Source organism: Xiphophorus maculatus, chromosome 12, assembly GCF_002775205.1.
Source record: "Xiphophorus maculatus strain JP 163 A chromosome 12, X_maculatus-5.0-male, whole genome shotgun sequence".
NCBI classification, from domain to species: domain Eukaryota; kingdom Metazoa; phylum Chordata; class Actinopteri; order Cyprinodontiformes; family Poeciliidae; genus Xiphophorus; species Xiphophorus maculatus.
Window position 1 is genome coordinate 28,381,484 of NC_036454.1, and position 27,026 is coordinate 28,408,509.

Sequence of the window (27,026 nt, forward strand, 5' to 3'; positions counted from 1 at the left end):
ATTATATTTAAATATTTACTCTACTGCATGGTATGATAATTTTACTTCAACCAGGATTATGACAACGAAATAAGAAACAAATGCTTTATTTCAGTACACTTGACCAGGGGATGTCGCTGTTTGCATGCTGATGTAAGAGGAGCTACATTGCTGAATTGTAAAATTGAGACATACTGAAAGGTGTTATTTGTATGTAAAGGTGTTGGGTTTTTAAACAAATAAATCATGCTTAAGACTTCATACTTTATCATATTTAGGCACAAATAACACCACTGACTTTAATCACCTACAGTTGCAGTCAGAAGTTTACATAAAATCATCATAAAAATTAGAGTAAATGTGAAACCCCACAATAGCAATTTTTTTTATACCTTTCTGGAACCGTTTGGATCCAAGAGCTCAAACTTTGATCAAGTTGGGTGTTCTAATCAATACCAATAACAACCACCTGCATAATAAAACACACGTCTCAAATGTTTAGGGAACTAAATTGCATTGAAAATGTAAAAACAAACCGTCAAATATTAATTTTCCCATGACGGATTTTTTTAGACTGCAATTGAATAAACGGTATTCCATGTCTAATAGTTGTAAATTCATTATTCAACAACAGGGAATGCCATAAATACTATAAAATTTCTGAAATACCCAAGTGCTGTCAAAGTAACCACTAATGGAGAGGGTTACCTTCATCTATAATATGTTGTTCTGTCCTCAAACTTTGGTAATTTGACTTTAAAAGTTCCAGTCTGAAATCTGGAAGAGTCTATTTCTTTTTTAAATTTAGAGGTATAAAGTTTGACTCCAGCAACATTAGACGGCATCACGAGGACTTTATGGTTGCCTGGACAATAACAGATTAGACATTCTCAAGCATCCCAGCAGGTGTATTCTGTGACATGTGGATAAAACGTTTTTATTCATAAAAATGTAATTGTCCTTTGGCGATTTATTTAACTTAGCACAATTTAAAAAAAAAACAAAAAAACATTTGAACTCAAGGGCAGAGAATTCATGTGGTTGATGTACATGAGACAGACGGCGTCTAGCTGAAGAAAAAAGTGCACACAAGTCTTTCTGCTCTTGGTGCTGCAACGAGGGCAGAGCAGCTGCAGCAGAGTGGCTGATGGAGGGGGAAAGAGGCTGCAGAAAGGCACAGAGTTGGTCTCCTCTAGCTCATCTTCATGCCTGGAGGTTGAACTGGAAAGAATTGGTGCTCCACTTGCTTGCGTCGACGTCGAGCATTGTGCGCTCTGTGAAGGTGACATTCCCCTCTGCATCTATCAGGATTATTGTGTTGGTCCTGAATGGGAAAAAGAAAAGAAAACAAAAATAAAAAAACCCCAGAAAGAACAAGTTGTCACCAGGGTCAAACAACACATCAAGGTTTTCTTAAGGTTAAATAAAAACATGTTTAACAAAAGTATTTGCATCCTCTGAATTTTTCCATATTTTGTCATATTACAACCAGAGGCACAAAAACGTATTTTCTGAGGTGTGTGTGGACATATTGTAGGTGCCGCTCTTATTTCATGTTACGCATGACAATCAAAAACACACAAAGAAATTGTTTTATAATAAAATGTAACAGCAGCACCCAATGCTCAATACATTTTTTGTTGAATACACAAAGCAACGTAGTTTTTAAAAAATAAATATTTTCAAACTATTCACTTGTGATTAAATGACTGTTTCTACACTTCCACCTGACATTAAGCCAACCTGTTGCTTTCCCCTGTCTACCCTGGTTCTTTCTCTCTTCTTCTCTTCTTTCGCTCCAACCTCACAGCTGAATTACGTGAACTTGGTGTTAAGTATGTTTTTTGGACGTTGCATCCCATCAGACTTCTCAGATACTTCATCACTGCCAAGTTCTATAATTTATCTTTTTTTATGATTCTAGTTACCTAGCTAAACAAATGATTTCTGTCTGAACAACTAAGACACAGAGTGCCGACTAGAAATAATTCATCCGCCATCACTTTGGCGCCCCCTCTACTACAGCGCCCATATGTGTTGACATAGTTTGATACCCACTTTCAAGGTTCAAGAGGTATGAACACTTTAGCGAAGAACTGTGTCTACAGTAACGTCTGCGTCTGCTAATCCACAGCGCTATCACACCAAACGCTGCCCCCATTTCATTTTCCTGCAGTGGTTGATTTTAGATCTGAATGTTCAAAAAAATATGTCACAGTGACTTCTTTTACTTTTACATTCTCAAAAATAAACTTATGGAATATTTTAAAGAGATAAAATGGTAACACTTTATTTGAAGAGGTGTCCATAAAAATCTAACGTGACACTGTCGCAAACATGACACAACATGTCGTGAAGGAGTAAAGGTAAAGGTAATTTTATTTATATAGCACATTTTCAGCAACAAGGCAATACGAAGTGCTTTGTAGGAATTATAAGGAAATAGAAACAAAATAACAGACCAAAGGAAAGAGCAAAAGAAGAAAAAGCTAAAAATGTTGATCCAGAGTATATAAACTAGATACTCCTCTTGTTGTTAGGTAAGTATAAGTAAGAATCCTCTGGTCCAATTCCTTTTCTGGCTTGGAAGAACAGGAGTCTAAAAAATAGTTGCTAAGGCAGTTTTTCTGGGTTCCAAGTTCTAATCCCTGCTCTGGGTTGCTAAATAAGTGTAAGTAAGTAAGTCAGTAGGTATCTTCTGGACTTCTGGGTTGCTAGATAAATATAAGTATTCTCTGGACTTTCTAAGTATGCTCTAAATTTGTAAAAGGAATGAGTACTCCACAGTTTCTAAGTAATAATAAAAACTAAATGTTCCTGTTCTGGGAGAATTTTTTCTGGATTCTAAGTTTGTTCTAATTCCTTTTCTGGGTTGCAATAATAGGAGTTTTCCTGCATAATAATCTAAAAATTAATCTAATATTGATCTAAATAGTGAGTAATATACACTTTCTAAAAAATAAGCTAAGGATAAACAATCTGCGTCCTCTACCCCATTCTTTGTACTTGGTCTAAAACATGGCTGTCCTAGTGGTCTAGACGACTTGCCACCTCAGCTGTCTCTGTTTGTACTCAGTCTGAAAGATGCTTATCTCCTGCTTTTATGTTTGATTCTTAAGTTTAAAGTTAAATCTAAAATGACAATTTAAAAAAAATCCTTAGATAAGATTAAAGTAACTCTGCAACTAAAACATTGTCTTTCTGGCTGAGTACAAACAACCAGAGCTAAGGTAGCAACTCGTTTTACATCACTAAAGAGCAGGAGATAGGCGTCTTTCAGACTGAGTACAAACAATTAGAGCTAAGGTAGCAAGTCGTCTAGACCACTAGGAGAGCCATCTTTTAGACCAAGTACAATGAATGGGGGTAGAGGACGGAGATTGTTTATCCCGCAAAAGAACAGTAGGGGTTGTCTTTCAGACTCACCAAGAACAGTACAGGGCAGTGATAAAGAATTACAATAAGTCATTAACATCTGCTCTATCTCATGACATTAATAGCTACCACCCGCTGCAGTCAGAGGTGTGAAATTCATTAACACATAATCCCCCCCCCCCACTCTACCTCTATTTTACATATTCATATTCGGTCATAAATTTTGATTGAAGGGTGTACCTAATGTCTTTCCCCAGTCTTCTTGTTGAGAAAATTTTATCAGTTACATTGAAAGTTTGGTTGACCAGACCCATAATTTGTAGATCTGGAGGATGTGTGAAGAAAGACTCCAGTTAAAAAGACAGGAGAAAAACAGAGCAAGCAGGGCAGGCATGGGCAGGGAGGGAGCCGAGGAAAAAAACGTCCGCCTTCACTGAGAGCAAGAGAGGCCTTTATAAGTGTTTACAATTGTTGTTATTGTCATTCAGTAAATAATGACACTGATAATGCAAAGGTGCACTGAATGTTGCATTAAAAGTTCATTAAAAGTGCCAACTTTGCATTAAATGTGTCATTATTTACCAAATGACACTTCACGACTCATAAACATTCATTAAGACTCTTTCTTTTTTTTGATTAAGAATCCTTCATGTTCACAACAGGTGTTAGGTCATGTTTCTGACAGTGTCATGTCAGTTTTATACACACCCCTTCAAACAAAGTGTTACCAAATAAACAAAACTGTCAGATTTTTGAAGAGCATAGATTTGTTTATTAAAAGAAAGACACATCATTTATGAAAAATTTGGAACAATTGCTATTCTCAACACAAGAACAGAGCAGTTTTTCATCATAAATGCTGTCTGTGACTAATTCAGTGCTTGTCCTGGTCGGGTCAATTTGTACTGTTCTTGACTTGCAGGTGAGGGCTGCCCAAAATTACTCTGAAGGCCAGAAACGGCCCCTGCGCCGCACTTTGAGCACCCCTGACCTGAACAATCTTCAGGTAGTGGCGGTGGGAACAAACAGAGAGATTTGTCGAGGTTGGGAGCCACTGACCTTGTGCCATAATGAGGAGAGCGGACGCATACAGCTGACAGAGCCTGGACCATGGACCTGCTGTATCCTTCACCCAGCTGCTCTTGCAGTGGGTCAGGTGTGTTGCTGTACAGGAAAGCAAGGAAACAGAAAAGAAAAATCTCTTAATAAATATACTTTATGTGCATTCAACTGATAAATTTTTTTTCTGACACATTTATAAAAGTTGGGACATTTAAAAAAAGAATTTTCTCTGAAACCTGTTTTTTTAAGTGTCAGATTGAGAAAAAAAAAATCACAACAGAGTATGTTTTTCACGCTTTCGCGTCGGTGTTAGTCACTCACAGCTCCTCGTTATTAAGGACGTGGAGCAGCGCTTGGACCAATCCGTCGCCGGACAGCGACTGGTCACCGACGACGTTGGTAAAGTGCTCCTTGCCTTTCAGAAGCTTCTTCCATGGAGTGTCCAGGAGTGAATTGCTTAAGCCGTAGATCCCTGCTGAGGAGAGACAACATGAACGATACAAAGATGCGTCTACACAATCTCAGCTGGGTGTCCTTTTGGCGTGAGCTTCAGCAAATGACACAAGCTGAGAGCAACACCGACAGAAAATGTCAGGCAAACGCGGACGGGCCGGAGGCCAGGAGGAAAGGTGGATGTGGAATGGGCGGTTTTTACAGCAACCATAATAAAAACACAGACCTGGATTCAGACGGATGGGTTCAGAGCTGCCTCTGTTTCCATAGTAACACACAGTGTCTTGTTTGGCTCTAGATGGGACACAACAGCATAGAAAATTAGACATTTTACAATTACATACATCTATGTCCAGGTGAGAATGCAGTGGCAAGAGTAGTAATGCATCTATGCTAATAAAATAAACAAATACAGCAATTATGAGTCTACAGGAGAAAAGGTAAAACCAACAGTGCATAATACATGTTTCACTACATACCAGTCTAGGATTATTGGAATTAATACATTTACATCACTTTTGCAAACTGTTTGTATTGGGAACTTGAAAAAGAAGACACTGAAGGGACTGTGGGATTGAACATTGTGCTAAACGACGGCTGTCATTGTACAATCCAATGCTGCAGAGAGCATTTAACTACAGTGCCGCATCTCCTTTCGAACCGGTCCGTTGCGGTGAGTTAATTCATTCTGAGAAATCTATCCAACATCAAGGGCATCTGTCACAGACTTAGTACAGCAGGGAGAATCATAAATTATGACCAGATCCTTTGAACTGGAAGGCCAGTGAACTTTTTGATGTCAGTTTTATGTCGGCCGTAGCAGTGGCATCAGTCAATCTGAAATGTGGTGCAATACCGCTCCAACATCGAACTCGGATGCTATTCAGAGAAGAGCTGGAAACTCAGAGCATGATGCCGGGTCTGTGGTCGTAAAATGGACAGTGACATGTTTCAGAGTCATGAAACCCACAAATATCGAAACCATAAAACGTAAATCATATTCAGCACTTAGTAGTTTTAAAAACTCTTCGGTGCTGTATTTGTATCCATGACAATTAGCAGTAGTAATACTGCTTTATATTTTGTGTATGAGCCAAATGAAGGAGAGAAGATTTGACTGCAGATGGCAGTCTTTAGTTGTTGGCGGTTAAATGCAGCTAAATTCCAGTAATGCAAGCAAAACACGGCCTGAATATGTGGAAAAAACTGAGACATGCATAATCAGCGCTAAGCTACCTGATACAAAGCAGGCTATTCCAAAGAGAAGTTTTTGGAACATATTGATGGTACCTGGTTGTGCACATCAGAATCCCAATGCTGATCAGAATATTTCAACATGGATCTGAATAGAGGCAGAATTTTGGTTGTTTGAAATACAGTTCTGTTTACAAGTAGCCATTTGCCACTATGGTGAAATACAGACAAACAGGGTAGAGTATGTGGTGAGTCTCAACTCTAGACCCTACAGACATGTTAACACAACACTGGAGGGTAAAAAGACGATTCTTTTTAATTGCCATCCATAGCTGCGGTGCCGGAGTAGAACATGAACAAAATGTAACCTGGAGATGCAGCTATTATTAATTTAGAGCAGTGCGTCACAGCAAAGGGAAAATAATGCAACAAAAAACCCACTGAAGAACATCTTAAATTTTCTCGTCCTCTGTCGGCTATGTTATGCATAGAGCCGTTGCTATATCAACTGACTGACAAGAGCCCCGCTAGTTCTTATTGCTTATGTATCAGGATTACTTGCAAAAACGTCATGAGATAGAGCAGATGTTAATGACTTATTGTAATTCTTTATCACTGCCCTGTACTGTTCTTGGTGAGTCTGAAAGACAACCCCTACTGTTCTTTTGCGGGATAAACAATCTGCTTCCTCTCCTGCCATTCTTTGTGCTTGGTCTAAAAGATGGCTCTCCTAGTGGTCTGAACGACTTAGCGCCAATTGTTTGTACTCAGCCAGAAAGACACCTATCTCCTGCTCTTTAGTGGTCTACCCAGTCTGCGTCCTCTACCCCATTCTTTGTACTTGGTCTAAAACATGGCTGTCCTAGTGGTCAAGACGACTTGCCACCTCAGCTGTCTCTGTTTGTACTCAGTCTGAAAGATGCTTATCTCCTGCTTTTATGGACTTTTATGTTTGATTCTTAAGTTTAAAGTTAAATCTAAAATGACAATTAAAAAAAAATCCTTAGATAAGATTAAAGTAACTCTGCAACTAAAACATTGTCTTTCTGGCTGAGTACAAACAACCAGAGCTAAGGTAGCAACTCGTTTTACATCACTAAAGAGCAGGAGATAGGCGTCTTTCAGACTGAGTACAAACAATTAGAGCTAAGGTAGCAAGTCGTCTAGACCACTAGGAGAGCCATCTTTTAGACCAAGTACAATGAATGGGGGTAGAGGACGGAGATTGTTTATCCCGCAAAAGAACAGTAGGGGTTGTCTTTCAGACTCACCAAGGACAGTACAGGGCAGTGATAAAGAATTACAATAAGTCATTAACATCTGCTCTATCTCATGACATCAATAGCTACCACCCGCTGCAGTCAGAGGTGTGAAATTCATTAACACATAACCCCCCCCCCCCCAACCTCCCTCTCCCTCTATTTTTCATATTCATATTCATAACCGGTCATAAATTTTGTCGGCTATGTTATGCATAGAGCCGTTGCTATATCAACTGACTGACAAGAGCCCCGCTAGTTCTTATTGTATCAGGATTACCCGCAAAACACACAAACATTTCCCACACAAAGAGCATTCAGTCTGATATAGTTTTATGTTTTCAGGCTTGATGCTCATTTTGCCTGTTGCTGCGTTGCTGGACACAGCAACAGCTACTTTAAACACCTGCTCTACTGATGATCTGTCGGAGTTGGAGTGTGGGTCTTTTTTTATTTGTATGTTTTACCTGAACTGAAACACACCCAATTACACAACACATCTACATGTTAAGGTTGTCAAAGTCATGCTAGCATACCTGAACTACTTTCCTCTCCCTTTTTAATCCAAACATTTTCCTGACCTGTGAATCATCTAGATCAGGGGTGGGCACTCCTGGTCCTCGAGGGCCGGTGTCCTGCAACTCTTAGATGTCTCCCTGGTCCAACACACCTGAATCCAACAGCTGAATCTCCTCCTAAGTGCAGTCAAGTTCTCCAGAGTCCTGTTAACGACCTCATTATTTGACTCAGGTGTGTTGAAGTAGAGATGCATCTAAAAGTTGCAGGACACCGGCCCTCGAGGACCAGGAGTGCCCACCCCTGATCTAGATGTTGTAGTATTAACAATTAGTATCAAAGCACTATGTCTATTTTTCTGAAATATATATCAGGCTTGCATTTAAGATTTAGTGCATTATGTTGACAACCTGACAGCTAAAATCAGTGGTAGTTGTCGTTAGCAAGCAGTTTTTTTGCCATCCAGCAGGGAGCTGGGTGGCGTGATCTCATACATGTGATGTGTCTGTGGAAAATTAGCAAGAAGTTACATTAAATATTGTCACACAAGACTCTAATGGAATACTCTAAATCATTAGCAAATATCCAAATGTGCTTGAGGAGGGTGCGAACTGACGCATGGCAGATAAGACAAGTCCTGGGGCAGACAGTTCCCTTTTTGTACCGCAAAAAACCCTGGGCACAAACAAGACCAAAACTGTTAAAAAGTACAAAACTGAGAAGGGCGCAAAAAAAAAAAAAAGACACTCAGCCATACGCTTTAATATCAGCAAAACCACACTACACTGAGGAGAAAAAAACACAAGGGTAGTCTGACAAAAACAAATCTAACACTTCTGAGCAGAGCATGTTTTAGAGGCACGGAAATATGTGTTAAAGAAGGAAACACCAGACACACAGAGCAATCCTCTAAGCTGCCAGCTGACACTACGAAATCCTTCTGACAACAGCAATTCCACGTCCTTATTATTGTTTCTTGTACCCAGAGCCAGCTAAACATCATAAATAAACAACAACACTGTCTGCGTCCCTACGGTGACAGTCAGCAGAGCGGCAGTAGATGGTGTTGACAGGAGTGATAACAGACACTGCTCCTACCACGCTCTGATGCTAGTCATTAAATAACTTTTTTTTTTTTTTAAAGCAGCTGGAAGTGTAATCTGAAGGGAAATAAAAAAATTAGTAAGGCACAATAACCAAGCACAGAGCATGAAATATTAGTTTTGTTCTTGGAATTGTGGCCTGAACTAAAGGCCCTCATGTCGGTGATGTGGATCAAATTGACCATGGAGGAAGCAGGTGGAGGATTTTGTGGAGAAGTAGAGAGAGGCAGAGAGAGAGAGAAGAAGAAGAAGATAGAGAGTGGCCGTTTCTGCTTCATGAAAGTAGCTGGAATATTGAGGTTCCCATCAGCAGGGCTGTGGGTTGATTTGGGCAGAGATGAGGGAACAGCAGGAGATCAGAGCCACTGGGCATAAAAAGAGAGACGGCAAAGAGGAAAGAGGGGTTTTTTCTTGAAAAAAAAAAAAGAAGGAGCCTTTTTTTAAGATCTCCGGCAGAGAGATAATCAGAATGCCGGCTGGGATTGGTTCAAACGAAGAGCCCTTTATGTTGGCGCTGTAAAGAAACTTCCCTATCGCCAGCTGTGGCGGAGTTGCCTGGATGAGCTTCCAGCACAGGCGAAGGTGGGTCGGGCTTTTAGGCAACGACAACAAGCACTCTGAAAACTCATCGCCCAGAATTTTAAGTGCACCCATAAATACAGATGCACAGTAAAAGCCACGGATAAGGGGAACATATCCATCAAACAGTAATCTTCAGTTAGAATGAGCCGATCAAAGTCCGGACCAAAACCTAGTTGAGCTTCTAAGCTTGAAAGATTATGTACAAAGATGCTCTCCACTCAATCTGACTTTCTTTCACAAAGACAAATTGGTAAATATACCAGTCTGTACATGTGAAAGCTGCTGATCCAAAAGACTTTCTGCTGTAATTGTGGTAAAAAAAAACAAAAAAACTAAAAAAACATTTTGGCAAAGTATCCAGCGGAGGGAGGTGAAAACAAAAGACATCTCAAATTGTCTTTTGAGAATTTTATTTATTTTAGAAACAAAAAATGATCTTTCTCCTTTTTCACATTGAGGCTTGTGGCTGTAACCTGACAAAATGTGGAAAAGCTGACAGTTGGGATTACCTCTGCAAACCACTACGGCTTCACATTAACTTCATCTACTGCTGGAATTCAGCCAGGCTTTTCAGAATTATGTTTATAAAGTTTTTATATGGAATTTCTGGAATTTGTTGACCACAAAAGACCCCCTGGAGGGGTGAAAAAAAAAAGAATATCTAAAAAACATAATGATTGGATAAAAAAAAAAAAAAACTTTTGTAGAAAGATAAACATGAAGATTAAAGGCCCACTTTGATTTCTCATCCTCCAATAATGACCTCAGTATAAGCTTTTAAGATTTTCTGTTTCATTTTCTAAATGTTCTCTTCTTCAAAATTTGTCGTGCGTTTTTTTTCCCACTACTAATTTCCTTTTTATTTGAAGTCACTCAGAGGATGTAAAAATTATTCTGTGATCCAAGACTGCTTTTATTCTGGACACAGCAACGCTTTCTTTGTATCTCTAAAAAAAATTGAGAACCACTAATGCTGTATTATTTTAAAAATAATCATCGTAGATTTTCCTTTAAAACAACTAGAGTTTGTCTAACCCTTCTACTTTGTAATGTGTATTATTGGTAGAGTCTCAATGTTTCTTTCTAAGCTCAAGCAAAGTTCTGCCAAGCATCACAACCCATGCTTTTAGGCAAAAAGGTTCGGCTAATTTCTGAAGTTACGATTCCAAATCAGCTGCACTCAAGCTGGACGCAGGTAAAGCGAGAAATTTCTCAGTAGGTGAACATAGAATAGAATAGAATAATCCTTTATTGTTTCGCTGTGGGGGAAATTCAGGTGTAACAGCAACATTGAGGCATGTAGATGGAGCAAAAGGTGCTGAAATTCTATTTAAAAAAATACAGGATATACAGTACAGTAAGGACAAGCTTGTATATTTCAACCTCTTTATTGTGGGGTTTAAAACCCGCTGTAAGATACCCACTGATAAAAATGAATCACAAAATCAGCCAGTTAAAGGTTAGAAATGATTATTCAAAGCATTATTAAGTAGATCACAGTGCCAAAACAAATCAGGAAAGAAAAAAAATCCATTACAAAAGAAGGCAACACCTTGACCTAATCTTCAGCTTCATTTGGAGTAAAGCTGCTCCTGGCAAATGAGTGAGAAATCTTCTAATTACAATATAAAGCAGTGGCCGTCTCCATCCACTCGATGTGTTATTGATTGGCGAAGAAGCAGCCGATTTCTCCAGCGCTGCGGGTCACACTGCAGCCGAGAGGAAATGAATTGCTAATGCCGGCGTTTATTTAGAAGATGAAGGCTTTCTTTCTCTGTGTTTCCTCTCTGTCCGCAGTGAAAGCAGTTTTTGTTTTTTTGTCTTTTTGAAACAAAAAGAGAAATGTGTTCTTAACGTAGCTCCCATTCGTGCAAATATGTAAAAAAAAAAATATGTGTAGGAAATGTGAAACAATCGGACGCTTTTTGTTGCGTCGGGAGCTTTTGCTTCAGGAAAGAGACGAGTTACAGCAGGCGACGATCCCGCTTGGTGGAATCGCAGAAATGTTGATAAAACAAAGCAAAGAAAGGGAAGCGCAAGCTAAAAAAAAATAAATTAAATTTAAAAAAACGACATCGGTTCAAGATCCAGCTAGAGGCCATGTTAGCAGGATACACACCACCTGACACCAAAAATACCTTCCATCACACCTTTCTTCCCCTGCAGGAATCCATTTGGGTGTGTTTGAACCCAACTTCCGACCTCTCCCTGGCAGGCAGTGATACAGGTTTCCATGTCAGTTGCCTGCAGGGACTTCCTGCTTTGCTAGCATCTTAGCCTCCACTGAACCCATTTTGAATTCTCTTTCCTAAGCAGGTCACTGGGATTCAGTAACTTCAGGCTGGTGAAGACAAAATAAGACAACCCTATGTCTTTAATGCAATTCAGCATCACTTCCTTTTTCTTTGTGCTTAAAATTGCTCGTATCAAGAAGCAGTTTTTACAGCTGTGTTTTGTTGCGCCAACAAAACACAACCTAAGAATAAAAAGCTAATTGTTTTGTTAAATAATACAATGCATTTAAAGAGTTCTTGTTCTTCATGAATATAGAAGACGCATGAAATTGCGTACAAGACGATAATTGTTCTGTTTTCCAACTTTAAGCACATAGGCCTGTCGCAATAAGTAATAAATTTATTAATTGCGTGATAAATTAAAACAAACTCAATAATTTCTGCTTGAAGGATTTATTGTTCTTCTCTTTTATTTTTCTTTCTACTAGAAACTGGATGACAAAAGTCTTCAGTCTCTTGGATTGGTTGTTTACAGAGACTTTTTAATTATTTTATTTGTTGTTTCTGTCGTTTTGTTTTATTTATTTTGGATATTTAAAATATCTCCCAGTTCCAGGGATAAATTAGAATTAAAGGTTTATTGATCTTTTAGAATGTGGTCTTACATTATTGTGCCAGTTCAATTATATTACTTGAAAATGGGTCTCAAAACAACAGTATCATCATGTATCGCAATAACATATCATCCAGTAAAGTTTATCATGAGAGGCCTACTAACACACAGGTCTGGCTCGCCTGTGTCCGTGGAGGGAAAATAAAATAAAGGCATAAGTTTCACCTTTCACTCACTTGAACTCAGCTGTGATGAGATTGAAGCCATTGTACAAGTGGCCTTCTGCAGACACCTTCTTCAGGTAGGAGTAGCTGTCCACATCCTTATCCATAAGGTAGTTCGACACAAGGAACCCTGCAGATCGATAAACGGGGAAACGGTGAACATCGCTGGCATGTGGGATGGGTAGCGGTCCAGATGTGGTGACCCCAACGTGGCAGGTTTACCTCTTCCTTGTGCATTAGGATTAGGATGTCCTTCCATGTAGTTTGTGATGGCGGCCACCTTGCCCCTCTTGCTGATTCCCAGCCATGATCCACCTTCCTTACCATACTCTAGGTCCAGACCTGGTAAAGAGAAATTGGTGCAATGTTTAATCTATCAGTCCCTCCAGCATAAAAACAAAAACAAAAAAAACACTTGTGTGTGATTTTGTTTGCAATCAAAACCACTGGTTTTGTGCTGCAGCATTAGAAATATTTGAGAGGAGTTTGGCAATATTTTAAAACCATTCCGAAACCTACATGTAGACGAAAGAAAATGAGAAACAAAGTAACAACTAAACAGCTCAATTTTTGTTATTTGGCATTTTGATCATGGACAATAACTTGACATGAAGTAAGGCTTAGGCAGCAGTATAGTAGCAGTCACTTAAACCCAATGTTTTTGTCTATTTTTGCAGAAAATTTACAATAATCTGACAATTAGTAAGTAAGTAAGTATCCTCTGGACTTCTGGGTTTCCAGATATGTATAAGTATTCTCTGGACTCTCTAAGTATGCTCTAAATTTGTAAAAGTAACAAGTACTCCACAGTTTCTAAGTAATAATAAAAATTAAGTGTTTCTGTTCTGTAAGAATTTTTTCTGGATTATAAGTTTGTTTTAAGTCCTTTTCTGGGTTGCAATAATAGGAGTCTCTCTGCATGATAATCTAAAAAGCAATGTAAGAAGTATAATATTCGTCTAGATAGCAAGTACTCTACAGTTTCTAAAAAAAAAAAAAGCAAAAGAGTGACTAAAAAGTGAGTACTCCACAGTTTCTAACAAGTAATTATCTAAAAAGTAGGATGTTTTTACAGGATGAAAAGACTACATTGGGTAGGATATGCCACATATAGTAAGACAAAGACATGCCCGCAAAGGCGTTGAGGTCAGAGGGTGTGTTTGTCTGCAACTATGACGTGCTTGCAGATTAGCCCAAGTCTCTCACAGCCTGTTCTCCCAAAGAAAGTCTCTGATAAAGGTGAAATAATCAAGAGTGAGTCCCTGAGAGTTCAGCCATAAGATTCCCTGGGTGACTTCAGGAGTGTGAGGTGATGGGAAGGAGCAGTTTGTCTACATAAACTTCAGGAGATTTGAGATAGCCGCCAAGGCCAAAGGGAGCCAGATTCAGAATAACAAATTCTCTTTAGATTGGGCAGACTTAAAATTTCTGTCTGTCCCAGTGTCTTTAACTGGTATATCTCTTATAGTTTATCCCAATCGTCCAAACTAGTGTGGCTGTTCCACCAAACCAAAGCTAGCAACTTCTCCAAGATCGATTCCATCCTGTTAGTGGGTTTTGAGTCCTCAGCTGGGCTGCGAGTCTCAGCAAGACTCACATCCACCTTGCGTCTCTGTCCCACACCAACAGTCTGAGTGTTCGCTAGCTTGGCCAAATCCGTCACAAATTGTTCGGTAAGCCAGGTATCCGCAAGCTCCAAACAGCAGAAATCCTGTTATCATGAATAAATCCAGGGTGAATCCATCCCGTCGGGTGTGTGCCCGCAGGACAAGAGGGCTCTCCTGTGCCCAGTCTTCTCGTTGAGAAAATTTGATCAATTGCATTGAGAGACCGGTTGACCAGATCCATAATTTGTAGATTTGGAGGATGTGCAAAGAAAGGCTCTAAAAAAAGCAAAACAAAAACAGAGCAAGCAGGGTGAGAAGGGGCAAGGAGAGGAGCAGAAGAAAAAAGCGTCCGCCTTCACCGAGAGCTAGAGAGAAAAAAAAAATAGACTCTGTGAACTGTTATAAACTTTGACGAATAGCTTTTATTAAAATCAATACCATAAATCTTCTGTTTTATTGTACTGAACTGATAAATAATGTACTGAAGTACAGATTATCCAGTTTAACATAAAATGTTCACAAGTATTTTAATTATGCCTTATATACTGTATGTTTGTATGTATAGTACGGACCATTAAACACCAAAAATTATAATTAACAATATTTCTTTTGGTATTGGACGGACAAATTCAACGTGTTGCGTCGCGTTAAATGAAACAGAGTCCATTCACTAGCTGCTTTCTTTCTGGATTCCTCTCCCTCACATTGTCCTATTAAACGGTGAGTATGTCAGCAGCGCTTCCTGGTGATCAATTAGGACAGGTCCTCTCCACCAAGAGCTAAATGCTCCCGTTCCTCTGTGGGGGGGGGGTGTAGATAACTGCACAGATCCCTCAGGGTGCTATTGCTTACTTCCCTTCATGGTCTGTCTCCTTCAGGGTCCTGCTGCTGCCCCCCGCACCAACCCCCTCCTCCCCTCGTGCCACCGCTACAGATAAGGCAGGGCCATTTATTCCTGTCACATCACATAAAAACAGCCATCAATTACGGACCCGCTGGTGGAGTCCTGACCCCTCTATTAAAGTGGCGAGAGGAGATTGATGAACAACGAGGTTATGTCTGTGTTTCCTTCTTACGCAGGAAGAAAATAGCGAGAAAATAAAAAACAGCAAATGATTGATTTCCTCTGCACCGGGCACCTGTAAAATTGGATATGGTAGTTTAGCTTACTGTGGGTCGGGTTGTTCTGTGGCGCATTAGAAGAAAGTCTAAATTGGGAAGTAAAGAAGTAATTCCACCTTGATTACTGGAAAGACAGTTAGCAAAGAATGTAAAAGGCAGTCAGGCAGTGATATATCTCTAAAATGTCAACTTACCACTGAGGATTTCACTGTTGGTGCCCCAGAAGTCGGCAGCTTTGGACGGTCTGTTGTAAAACTCATCTCTATTTGCAGCCAAAATTAGCCTGAGGAGATTGACAGAGAGGCCAGAGAAGTTCTTTTTTTAGATTTGGTCAAAGAACACAAAGCCCCTGAGCCTTTGGGTGACAGGTGAGTTTTTCCACCTGGTTTGTAAAGGCACTGAGATAAATCACAGAATTCATTTTCATACTGGAAGTTTTCAACTGTGCAAAAAAAGTAATTCATACTTCTTACTTTATTGAAAAACCTATTGATTTCCCTTAAACCTCCCGCGTACTTAGTGCGGTGCTCAGGAGGAGAGTGGCAGATGTCACGGTCAGATAGTGGATGGGTTGTCCCGTCAGACCGTTAGTTCCCGAAACTTGTAAAAACTCACACGATGTCAGTGCGACCTCGCTGGACCGTGCAGAGAGTAAAAAAAAAAACGTATGGGATCCAAATCACCCCGACTCTTAAGACCACACAAGGGTTAAAATGGTGCCACATTTGTAGGGATGCCACATTTATGCATTGAGGATCTGTTGTGCCCAAATCCTCTCTGCCAAAGCCAAACGTTTTATTCTACCACTCACTTGTGTTTGGTGTCCCTTATTGGATTGGATTATTAATGTTCAAGGACACAAGACACATTAGCAGGGAAACAATTTATTCCCTTAAACAAGGAGGTCAGTACTGCGTGGAAACTAGAAAGAGCTTGGCACATCCTGCCCCTTTTTTTGATCGTCTAGTGACCCACCCAGTTGATGCTGGATATGCTCGCCTGTCACGGTTGATAAAAAGATTTGGACCTCAAACCACAGAATTATCGATTTGAAGCTTGCCATCTCGCCACCTACTAAGGTGTTGTTGTGGGATTGAAAATGCTGATGGCGATGTTGTCGTTCCAGGAGTTTACGCCGACGAAAGCAGTCTGCTGTAAATGAAATCGCTTGCGAGCAACCCCTGGATTGTACCACCCCACAGGTTGCAAAAAACAGGGAGGAACACCACAGGATCTGCAAATGGAGACGAATCTGGCCGAGGCTGACTGGAAAAGAACTCAGTCAGCCTGTGGAGAAAGGGCTTAAGAGTGGAAAAATGGGATTGCTGCTGGTTGCAGAATATGAACTTGACATTTTTCAACTCGTAAAGACGATAAGCCTCATTTTCCCATTGAGATAGATTCCACTCCACACCATCATGCTTGGGAAGAGAGGATTTCCCAAGCTTGAATGCAACACCACTAAGGTAAGATAAGTAAGATTTACAAAAGCAATATTTATCATTAAGACAACTAAAAAATTTAACCAAACTCAAAATGTCCTACTTTTTTTTGGCAAGGTTTAAAACAAAGCCAGAATGATTTTTGGAGAAGTGGTCATAACATTTATTAAAATTTTTACCATTTTCATACCAAAGTCAGAGTTTTATGTGCACATAAATTTACTCCAAAATTCAAAGACTCAGCACACAAAGAGAGCTTGTTACTGAAATAGAGAAACACAATAAGGGAGTGAAAGTGATGAAAACTAAAATAACCATTACTTAAAAGTTCCACTTGTGTAAATAACCACTCCTGATGCTTTCCCCACACTGGTGTGTCAATTGGATTTTACTGACACATCATGACTGCAAAACAATTATAACCTTGAATGGGATTGACAGTGTGCCTGTAGGTTAATCCCAGAACTGAACTTTGACCCGAGTTACTCAGTTTCTCCGAGAGAAACGTTGCCATTATGTTTATGTCTTTAACTTTTTTCAGCTCCTACAGCCCATGAACTATCATAACATTATAAATATAAATCTGCTAACCTCTACTAGTAAACTGAAAAAACGTTAGGACATCCGTCGACTTTACTTGTCATGCTCAACAGCCAGGCTAACTACCAGTAGCAACACAAGCCAATAACAAAGTATCTCTCTGCATCCTGTAAATTCAATATGACAACATGCTCAGCATAATAAAGGCTACAAATAAACAATAATACAAATAAACGGTTTATCACTGCAGCTTTTGCAATATTTTAAGTATTATGGCAGCAGATTTTCCCACTTCTGTTTCAGAATTTACAATATATTCCTGTTTATTTTTTGCAACTCTTAAACATTTTATTAAATCATAAAATAGTAAAAGTCCAACTCCTGACTGCTCTTTAAAAATGGCTATCATTAAAGTTTTTTTAATTTGTATACACTCACATGATACATGAACCAGTGGTGTTGCTGAAAACTAATTATGCTAATTACGACTGTGCTAACTGCTGTGATTTTCTTCTGCAGAAATGAACATTAAACCTTTAAGCTACACCTTTAAGCTTTAAGTCATAATTTATTCATGTACAAAAGTGCATTTTAGGGGATCTTAACATAATATCACAATTCTGCAAAGCACATGGACTTAAACTAACAATAAAATGTATTGATTTAAACGCCATCTGTATGTTTCCCCCGAGCTTTGGCCGTGCTCCACCAATTATTCTTTCAAGTTGGCCGCCAAAACACAAGACTAAACTCTCCTCTTGGGGTGTTTCAAAGGCTAATGACAGCCTCCTGCAGCCCGCACTATGTGAGTCACCAGTGTTAACTGGAAACAAAGCAAACACTAATGATGCTACACCAGGCACAGCATCTGCTGCTGGATCCTAAGGGGGAGATCCCATGCAAGCATCTCGATCTCCAGTGTCAGGCAGCCGGCTGTATTGTGTTGAAGGCATGCTGGGAAGCAGAGAAGGATCAAAGCGAAACCAGAACTCAGATGACATTTGTTTCTTTTTTTGTTCAGCAATGAACTCATGCGAAATGTTCCTCACAATTTCTGTCTGCCCCTAATGATTCATCTGGTTCACGTATGAATGACCCTGAATGTTTGGGGTTTCTTTTTGCAACTTGGAAAACATTATTTCAATGTTTAATGGCAAATCTTAGTGAATGGACAGAAAATTGAGAGGGTCACCTCGGTGATCTTTTGTGCAAATCTGAAAGGGTAGGATGGTGTGGCATTAGGGTGAAGGTTTAGTAAAGTGGGAGCCATCCTCCGGGAATAAAAGATGTTTACAAAAACTTTGATCATGAAGAAAAAAACAACAAAAAAAAACGATGTTGGTGATTGTACTGCAAAACAAATTTGCGATTTTGTGTAGTTTATGTGTTCACATGAGCAAGACTATTGAAGGTGTGCGTAAAAAGATAAAAACAGAACCCCAACTAAATCTGGCAAGTCTTAGCTGAAATGCTGAAATACTGGAGCTCCAGTCATACGGTGAGAAAAACATTACTATTTGTGAATCAAGCTTGTGCCACTGCCACTAAGCGCTATGCTAATTGTTTCAAGCAACAATTTATGTGTTTCTGAAAAAACTGCTGAGGAATTCTGCCTTACTCTACTATCCAACTAATACATTGTATTTATTTATTGGTTTATTTATTTATTGATCTCCTTTTTGGTTTTGCTAGCACCTTTTTGGTTGATAGGTTTTGTGGTTTTAACCTCCACTGGTTGAAGTTGTGGAACTTAACCCCAGGCCCGCTAGTTAAATATTAATTGCTGGTGTGCTGTCGTAAAATGAACTGCCCTTTGGCACATGAATAGATAGTAGAGTAATGCTATGTTATTGCATTTTAGGCAATAAAATTTTAATATGTTTTTTTTTTTTTAAATATTCAATTATTTGCTCATTTGCATCTTTGAATGCATTTGTAGCATTGCACAAAAAAAGGCTCAAGCGGTTAAAAGAAAATTCTGCAAAATTAGCATTTCTTTTATTTGATTAATTAACTATTCAATTACTAAAATAATCATACGTTGCAGCCCAAATATTTGGCCAACGAATCACCAACCACAGCAAATCAAAAGTTAAGTTTTGATTTTTACTTAAAAAACTTAATATTTCATCTTAAGTTCAAGCAGAAGAAATACGTCAGAGTGTAACCCCACCTGATCAAACAATATAATTCCTCAGGAGCGGCAATCGGTCGGCCGATCTCTGGCCGACCGATTGCCGCTCGTTAAACTCGTTTTGATTTTTTGTTTATTCAATGGCACAAATCAACAAACAGGGAGGGGAAGAGGAGATCTAAATTTTGTGAACTACCATTTCAGAATGTCTCATGAGTATGATTGGAAAAAGTAGTATTTACTAAAAAGACAACACCAAAGGATGGTAAAGGTTCAAGCATCAAGAACAAAAAGTTATTGTGATAAAGAAAACTAATACAAAAAATGTAAAAACGAATGTGGAAGGAAAAAAAGAACAAGCTACAAGGAGAGCTACAGGCCTCCAGTCATAGTAGAGGGGAAATGAACTACATAAATAAATTACCCTGGTTTTTTAGCTTAGTCTTTGCTGAATAAATAAGTGTGAGATATGTAGTTTGCCAGTTTTTAGAACTAATTGCAATATTTGTACCTGAAACCAACCAGCAAGCCGAACGAGGACACACCATAATTACATCATTATTTTAAATACGACTCTACCGTGTCTACGTATAAACCATAATCACATTACAATGCCGCTCAGCTGCTGGGGGAATAAGTTTTGCTATGAAAACTCGCAAAAGGAGGAGAACAATATAAACCAGAAATTAGACGTCAAGATAGAGAAATAACAGCATGTGGGTAATCACTGAGTCATCCAAGCTGATTAAGAAGCCGTCTCACTCCCGCAGAAACATTTCAGTCATTTTGTTTTGTGACTTTAATAATTACATATGATGAAGTTGCAAATTTGTTTATAAAACCGCAGAAACCAGAAGTTTACATACACCAAATAAAAAGGCACATTGTGCAAACGTAAGGATGGGAAATGTACAAATGGAACCTTATCAGTGCTACTTGGAGTTTACTGAATAACTGGCTGAAATGGCTGGCTAAAATGTATTGAGTAGTAATATTAATTATTACAATAATATCCCTTATTAGTGTCATATCTCTTATAAGACAGGTCTTTAATGTGTTCTGTGTGCAGGACCAAAAATGACAAGTTGCACAACAAATATGGGTGTGGTTGTCCTCGTTAAAAGAGCTGATGAGACCCAGAGAAGTATAAACTCAAATCTAAATGTTATTTAAATTCGAGTTTGCCTTGTGTTCGTAGATTCCTGTGGTCAATGTCACTTATCTAATCTCTGCTACAACATCTTCACAAATATTTCATCTTAAGTTCAAGCAGAAGAAATACGTCAGAGTGTAACCCCACCTGATCAAACAATATAATTCCTCATCAACAGTGAATTATTGCGGTGTCTCTCAATCCAAGTTGTGTTATTTAAATTATAGCTTGCATACGTAAAATGAAACTAAATGGCGCGTACAGTAACTGTATTAACTACAGCAGAAAGACAAGAAAAAAGACTTTTCTCTTCCTCAACTTGATCAAATAACCCTGAATACATGTTTAAATGAAAGAGGGTTCTTCTCAACAATAACTCACGTTCATCTAACTTGCACAAAAAGAAACAAAGTATTTGAAAAAAAAAACAGCTGGACTTGAGTTTATGTAATTACTTTGCTATATTTTTAAAACCGTTTATGTTTTTGTCCTGGATGACTGAGGACCTTCGCCAGCATAAACTTGCACTTACCTGTGACTCTTTGACCCTGACTGACTGTCTCTCTCTCTCTCTCTGCGTCCCGCTCTGTTCTCTGTTGCTTTGCCTAACAACACCATGACGAAACAATTTCATAAAAACTTCAGCCATTTTTTTTGTTTGTTTTATGTTTAGAAAATGGTGTCATTAACTTCCCTTTCAAAGTGCAGCGTTTCTTACTTACTTGGCCTTTTTGCTGCACTGAAAAATGATCGGGTGTCATTTCTTCGTTTTTCTGCCATATTTACTGACGTGGTTGGCTAACAGAAAAACACAAACACACACTGCATGTTACTTGCAGAGAAGCAGAGAGGCGGCAACGACCTACTGTGAGAAGCTTGTGGAAGGAAACCCAAAACATTTGACCACAAGTCATACGCTTTAATGCTCCCAAATAGAAAATGCGTCTAATCTTTTCTGATATATTCTTTCATTATAGTGGTATTAAGCAAATAATTTTTATGAGTCTAACTGACCCAAAACAGGAGAAGTTTGGTCTGATTTAACTTCCGACAGAGAAAAGAAACGTGTTGTTTTATTCGGGGTATGTAAACTTCTGGTTTCAACTGTACATAATAAACTTCAGGTAAATGTAGCAGCACACAATACATTTCAACTCTCCCCAGGTCCCACTTAGTACTCATAACACACCTCTGTTGTCCGCTCCTTAGGCAAGGTCAGGGCTGGAGAAGGACAGAGCAGGACCATGGCCAGGCAGAGAGTTTGCCCTCAACCTCTGGGGGAATATAATGACGTACACCTCCGTATTGCGCCATAGCCCACACTGACTGCTTGTAGCGCACCAGTCTTTACTTACAGCTGAAAGGAGTCGCCATTTACTACCGGATAAGGAACATGGAAACCACAGGAAAAACAAAACAAAACTGTGAATTGATAAAAACTGACTGTAAAAAAAGGCTTTTGCTAAGGAAGTCGAGTTTACATTTTAGCAATTATTGTAAAGTGATTATCTAATCTCTGAAGTGAAAACTAGGAAGACATCGATCCGCTTTTTTCACTTCCGATACGATACTAATATCTGAGATTCCGTAACGGATAATAATTATCTGATACAGGAAAACAGCGCTGAATTGACTGAAAACATACTGAATGTACTGAGGTTGTATTTATTAAAAAATCATGCGATCAACTATTTCTTTTTTTTTTAACTCCACCAGGGGGTCTTTTGTGGGCTCTAGTGTCCCTTATATGACAGTAGGCTGACAGGAAACGGGGAAGGAGAGGGGGGAAGACATGCAGCAAATGTCGTTGGGTCCGAAAGTCGAACCCGCGACGGCTGCGTCGAGGACCCAAGGCCTCCAAATACGGGTCGCGCTAACCGCTACACCACCACGGCACGCCCGCGATCAACTATTTCAATTGGCGCAAGTAATGAACACTAAAGTCATATAAATAAATAAAATGGCCTCACTTCAGAGCTCTGTCAGCAACACGATCAGCCCAGACTAAAGTATGAAAAATTAGTACAACTTTTTCACTTCTGGCACTATACCAATGTTGCAGCTTTGAGTATTGGCCGATCCTATTGGCACAAATTAAACATTCTTGTATTACTTATTTTGCAGTGTGGTGTGTTAGGAAAGGATTGATCGAGTGATATTAGTCGGAGAAAAATAGCCAATAGCAATAGGCATGAGAATAGCTGACCTATTTATTATTAACCAATGGGTCTGTGCAGGATACGATTTCTATTGATGTGAACTAAACGCTGCAGTCGAGTTCTTCTACCGACAGCGGCTTTAGACGCAGGTCGATCTTATCAAATATTAGATTTTTTGGCAGATGTCAGACAAATTTCTAATATTAGTATAGAATTGGGATACCCATACAATTTAGTGTTGGGATTACAGTATTATAAGTAGCAATGTTCCACTGTCTGGACAGTACCAAAATGTTTTTATTTTTATATTGAATGTCAATATAAAAACACAACAGGTCATGGATTCCTTCTAGTAGTTCTCATCTAAAAAACTACTTTAGATGAAAACTAAAGAACTACTTTAGATGAAAACTAAACACTACTTTAGATGATAGCTTTGTCGCTTGTGATTATAACGGAAATAGATACAGCTCAAAAGGCAAAAATTAAAAATGAAAAAAAAATTAAAAATTTACCTCATCACTTGTTATTGTTTTGTCTGCCTTTAGTGATTTTGCTGGTTCTCACTCTGGAACCTTCTGGTTGTTTTCTGTGACAATACCTGTTGGCCCCAACTCTGCTGTTTGTGTCTCCCCCCTCAACCTTTGCTACTGCTGCCAGCAACATCCTTTCTCATTATTTCTGGGAGAAGCAGCGGAACCCTCCGACAAGTGGAGGCCATCTGACGCACATGTTGTAAGAGCCTCTTATTTACCGTCACTGATTTTCGTCCTGTTTAAGCAGCTGTGCTCTAACGAGTGCGTTTCAGATTGACTGACAGTCTGGAAAGAGTGCATGAACTGGTTATGAGGCAGGGATACTTGAAACTAACGCATTCGATCTCCTTGCACCATCAGGGCCTCTCATTTCTAACCAAGAGCAAGCCGGCCGAAGCATATCCCAGCTGATCTTCAACTGCTGTTTTCTTCTTTCCTGTTCTGGAGTTGTTCCCGCAAACGGCCTGTTTATCCAGGGTTCGAGCATCACAATTTCTCTGTGTCACAATTCATCAAACTATGTCAGTTTCTGTTTTCCACTCTGATGTATCCACGCTGCGACTATAAAAGTGATAATGACACATTTTACACAAAATCTCCATTTCGTAAGACGTCTGATGCGTGACCTGTGTTGTGACATTCTTCCCTCAGCTATATTTCTGGTGATTCAGCCAATGTTTACGAAACTCTTGCACATCTATTTCACAGCAGGACGGATCAGATCCAGCACGCAGAAAAATCATGGAGGACATTTTAAAGTTAATCTCTGTCAATGCTCATGTGAAAAAATGCGACCCAGTTAGACTTTATGCCACCCTCTTTGTGTAAAACTCAAAGAGATCTTATTCCATAATAGCAGATATATACAAACCACTCTATTATTTATCTTCTAAAACTGGCTGGCTGTTATACTCTGCATCGAGAACTGTACCCCAGAGAATTAAAACATAAAACTTAAGCTGCCTTACTTTGTACTTATTCATAGTTAATGTAGAAAAGCTTTAATTATATATGAATGGGTGCATTCTGAACTTGATCGGTCATCATAGGCCAGAGGTCTGCAAGGCATAAGTGGCTCTTTGGACCGTCCACAATGACTATTAACAACTATCACAAAAACAGGTAAAGAACAAACTAATGTTTGTAAATATGGATAAATACAGACAAATTCATAATTTAGCAGCTTAAAGCTTTGTTATTTTCTTTCTTTGTGGCATAATTACGTTGAATTTCCACAACAAAATGATGCTAAAAGCACCAGTAATCAATATTTGGACCAACTTTTCTTGTCAGTAGGTTGGCATTTTTAAAGAAATTTTTCCACAAATATCAAACACCCCACAAAAACACCCCCACACCCCTGGGTGTAAAATGCATCCATTTTCTTTTTTTTGCTAAAGTTGTTCTTTAGTTCAAAACCTAAAAATGGAAATGAAATGAAATATGTCAAAACGTCTAGAGGACTAGTCAAAATGCATGCCGTTTTTCCAACATGTCTGGTAACGTTTGTGGCTCTAAATGAGTTTTACTGAACTGGAGTGGGGGCAAAAATGGCGTTTTAGACTGTAAAGGTTGCAGACCCCTAAAACCTAGATTAACTAATAATCTAGATTATTAGTAAAAAAAAAAAAAAAGGCATCTTATAACTTCCTGTTCTTCCTACTAAAAATCAGTTTAAAGCACTTATTTCCTTAAGTTTGTTTAGGAGGTTTTCACATCAAAGCATGGATGGTTTCGCCTTACCTGTAGGCATTTTTGGACGCAGGCCGAGGATCAAACTTTAAGAAGATTATGCACATGGATATTCTGAAGCCTGGTGACAGGAGTATCACTCAATCCACATCTGTCTTTGTTTAAAAGGTATGTCTGAGGCAAAAAGAGAGAATCAGATCAATAGTTTAGTGTTGAGAGGATGTAATATCCGACTACTTCAAAGTGCACTAATATCCACCACTGACATTCTGAGCCAAGATAAAGGCATTTTTATGATGCAAAAATTTTTAAAATAAAACACTACAGTCACACATGACAAAACTTTCGTTTGATGCATGTCATACACGCCGTCTCCAGCTGCCGAAAGCCAAAGTATTCTTATAGTTTGAACTTTCCCACATTTTGAAATGGTGCAACCACACCAAACACATCAATGGATTTTGCTGGAATTCTACTAAATAGATCACCAGGATCAACACATATTAAATTAATTTGACATGAAAATAAAACATACTTAGGAAAACACCATTTCACAGAAGGCCTTTTAAACAACAAGGGGCTACACGTTTTGCCAAATTGGACAAACAAAACACATTGAGGTTTGCCATAGCCAAATTCCAGGAAGTTCAAGCGGTATAAATACTTTAGCAAAGCGTTGCACCTAACAAGCTAAAAGGATAAAGGCTGAGACCTTGACTGCATTTTCCCCTTTATTGTTCACGATATATAAGGAAGTTCAACTGAGTTAGCGAATGGCATTGACACAGACTATTGGTGTCCATTTGCCCGAGTTGCTCTTCAGTATAACTGCGACAATAATCGATAATAAAGGCTACTTTCAACATAACTCAGTTTATAACCAGCTAACATTAGCCTACTAACAAGGTACAGCGAGAACACAGCAGGTGAAGTTCAGCTGCCTACCTGACCGACGTGACACTACAGAACAGACGCGGTTATTTGTTCAGCAAAGTGTTTCCCATTCGTCTTGAACACCATTTACTGCTAAGAGCTACTGTTCAGTATCCATTCACATTCCTTGTTGACAACTAAAAGGAAGCGCTTCAAAAGGGTTGCCTCGATTTGTCCTGTCGATTGAGTCGGGATTCGCTTAACCAACGACGTTTGTCTGGTTCGCCATTAACCCCGCCTTTCTGAGCTTTATAAAACAGACAAAACGAACGCATGTCAAACGGGGCTCAGGGGTTGGATGCAATTCGCGCTCCGCACCATTTACCCGTCTGCGTGGCAAGCGGCACGGCGAGCAGCGGGAGATTTCGCTCCATTTGATTTTATCCGTAGCAAGCGGAGAAAGATGTACGTGCAATGACTGAGTAACCGATAGTTACATAGAAGGGATGATGTTCACGTCAATATATTGCTTGGTATTTGTCAAAGTGAGTCTGCTTAACACCATTAATTCCAGATAGGGTGTTAATGAGCATGTAAACTTGGTCGGGCTTCCCCCCCCCCTATATTTTTCAATTAAATTATCAATATTTATTGACCTAATAATTGATTTGCCTCGCAGTCCGAGGTTGAGAGCAATAACTTTGCGATTCATTTCACCTTGAAACGCCTCCCTTCCGCCTAAATCACACACCGGTTGACGGAAAAGGATTAAGAACGACGCATTGGCTTCGTCGTCCTTTAGAAATGATACGTTAGTGCGTCCGCCATATTGTGAGTGTCAGGGTACCCTGTACAGAAAACAACGAAAGGCATGGCTAGAGACTTTAATTAATAACTAATGTTTATGTCAAAAGCAATTTTTAATAGACAATATATTAACATATACAATTTACGAATGACGATACGAAGTGGGACAAGAAATAATAACAAAAATATTAGGGTGGAACAATTTTGTTGTTTTTATGCTAAATAAGCCTCTTTATTTTTCCTGTTATTTTATATTAAGTAGTATAATATGGAGAGGTAAGAAAAAAACCTGTATTATTATTATTATTATTATTATTATTATTATTATTATTATTATTATTATTATTATTATACTATCACATCCAGT

General features: G+C 39.0%; 1 protein-coding gene across 3 annotated transcripts; it reads right to left on the minus strand.

Annotated features, from left to right (window-relative positions):
* Positions 1-70: 70 nt before the first annotated feature.
* tango2 (transport and golgi organization 2 homolog) lies at positions 71-26,072 on the minus strand. Of its 3 annotated transcripts, XM_023343968.1 has the most exons (10): positions 25,031-25,119; positions 21,315-21,390; positions 21,125-21,197; positions 15,518-15,606; positions 12,817-12,936; positions 12,607-12,724; positions 5,096-5,163; positions 4,738-4,888; positions 4,414-4,518; positions 71-1,303 (listed from the first exon to the last, which is right to left on the minus strand). In XM_023343968.1, the coding sequence occupies exons 2-10, from the start codon at positions 21,370-21,372 to the stop codon at positions 1,183-1,185; spliced, it is 903 nt and encodes a 300-aa protein (XP_023199736.1). In that variant the 5' UTR covers positions 21,373-21,390; positions 25,031-25,119; the 3' UTR covers positions 71-1,182. The 3 variants fall into 3 exon arrangements, with proteins under 3 accessions (XP_023199736.1, XP_023199738.1, XP_023199737.1); XM_023343970.1 differs by lacking the exons at positions 21,125-21,197; positions 21,315-21,390 and adding an exon at positions 25,925-26,072 and having other exon boundaries at positions 25,031-25,153; XM_023343969.1 differs by lacking the exons at positions 21,125-21,197; positions 21,315-21,390 and adding an exon at positions 25,925-26,072 and having other exon boundaries at positions 4,738-4,891; positions 25,031-25,153.
* Between the last annotated feature and the right edge of the window lie 954 nt (positions 26,073-27,026).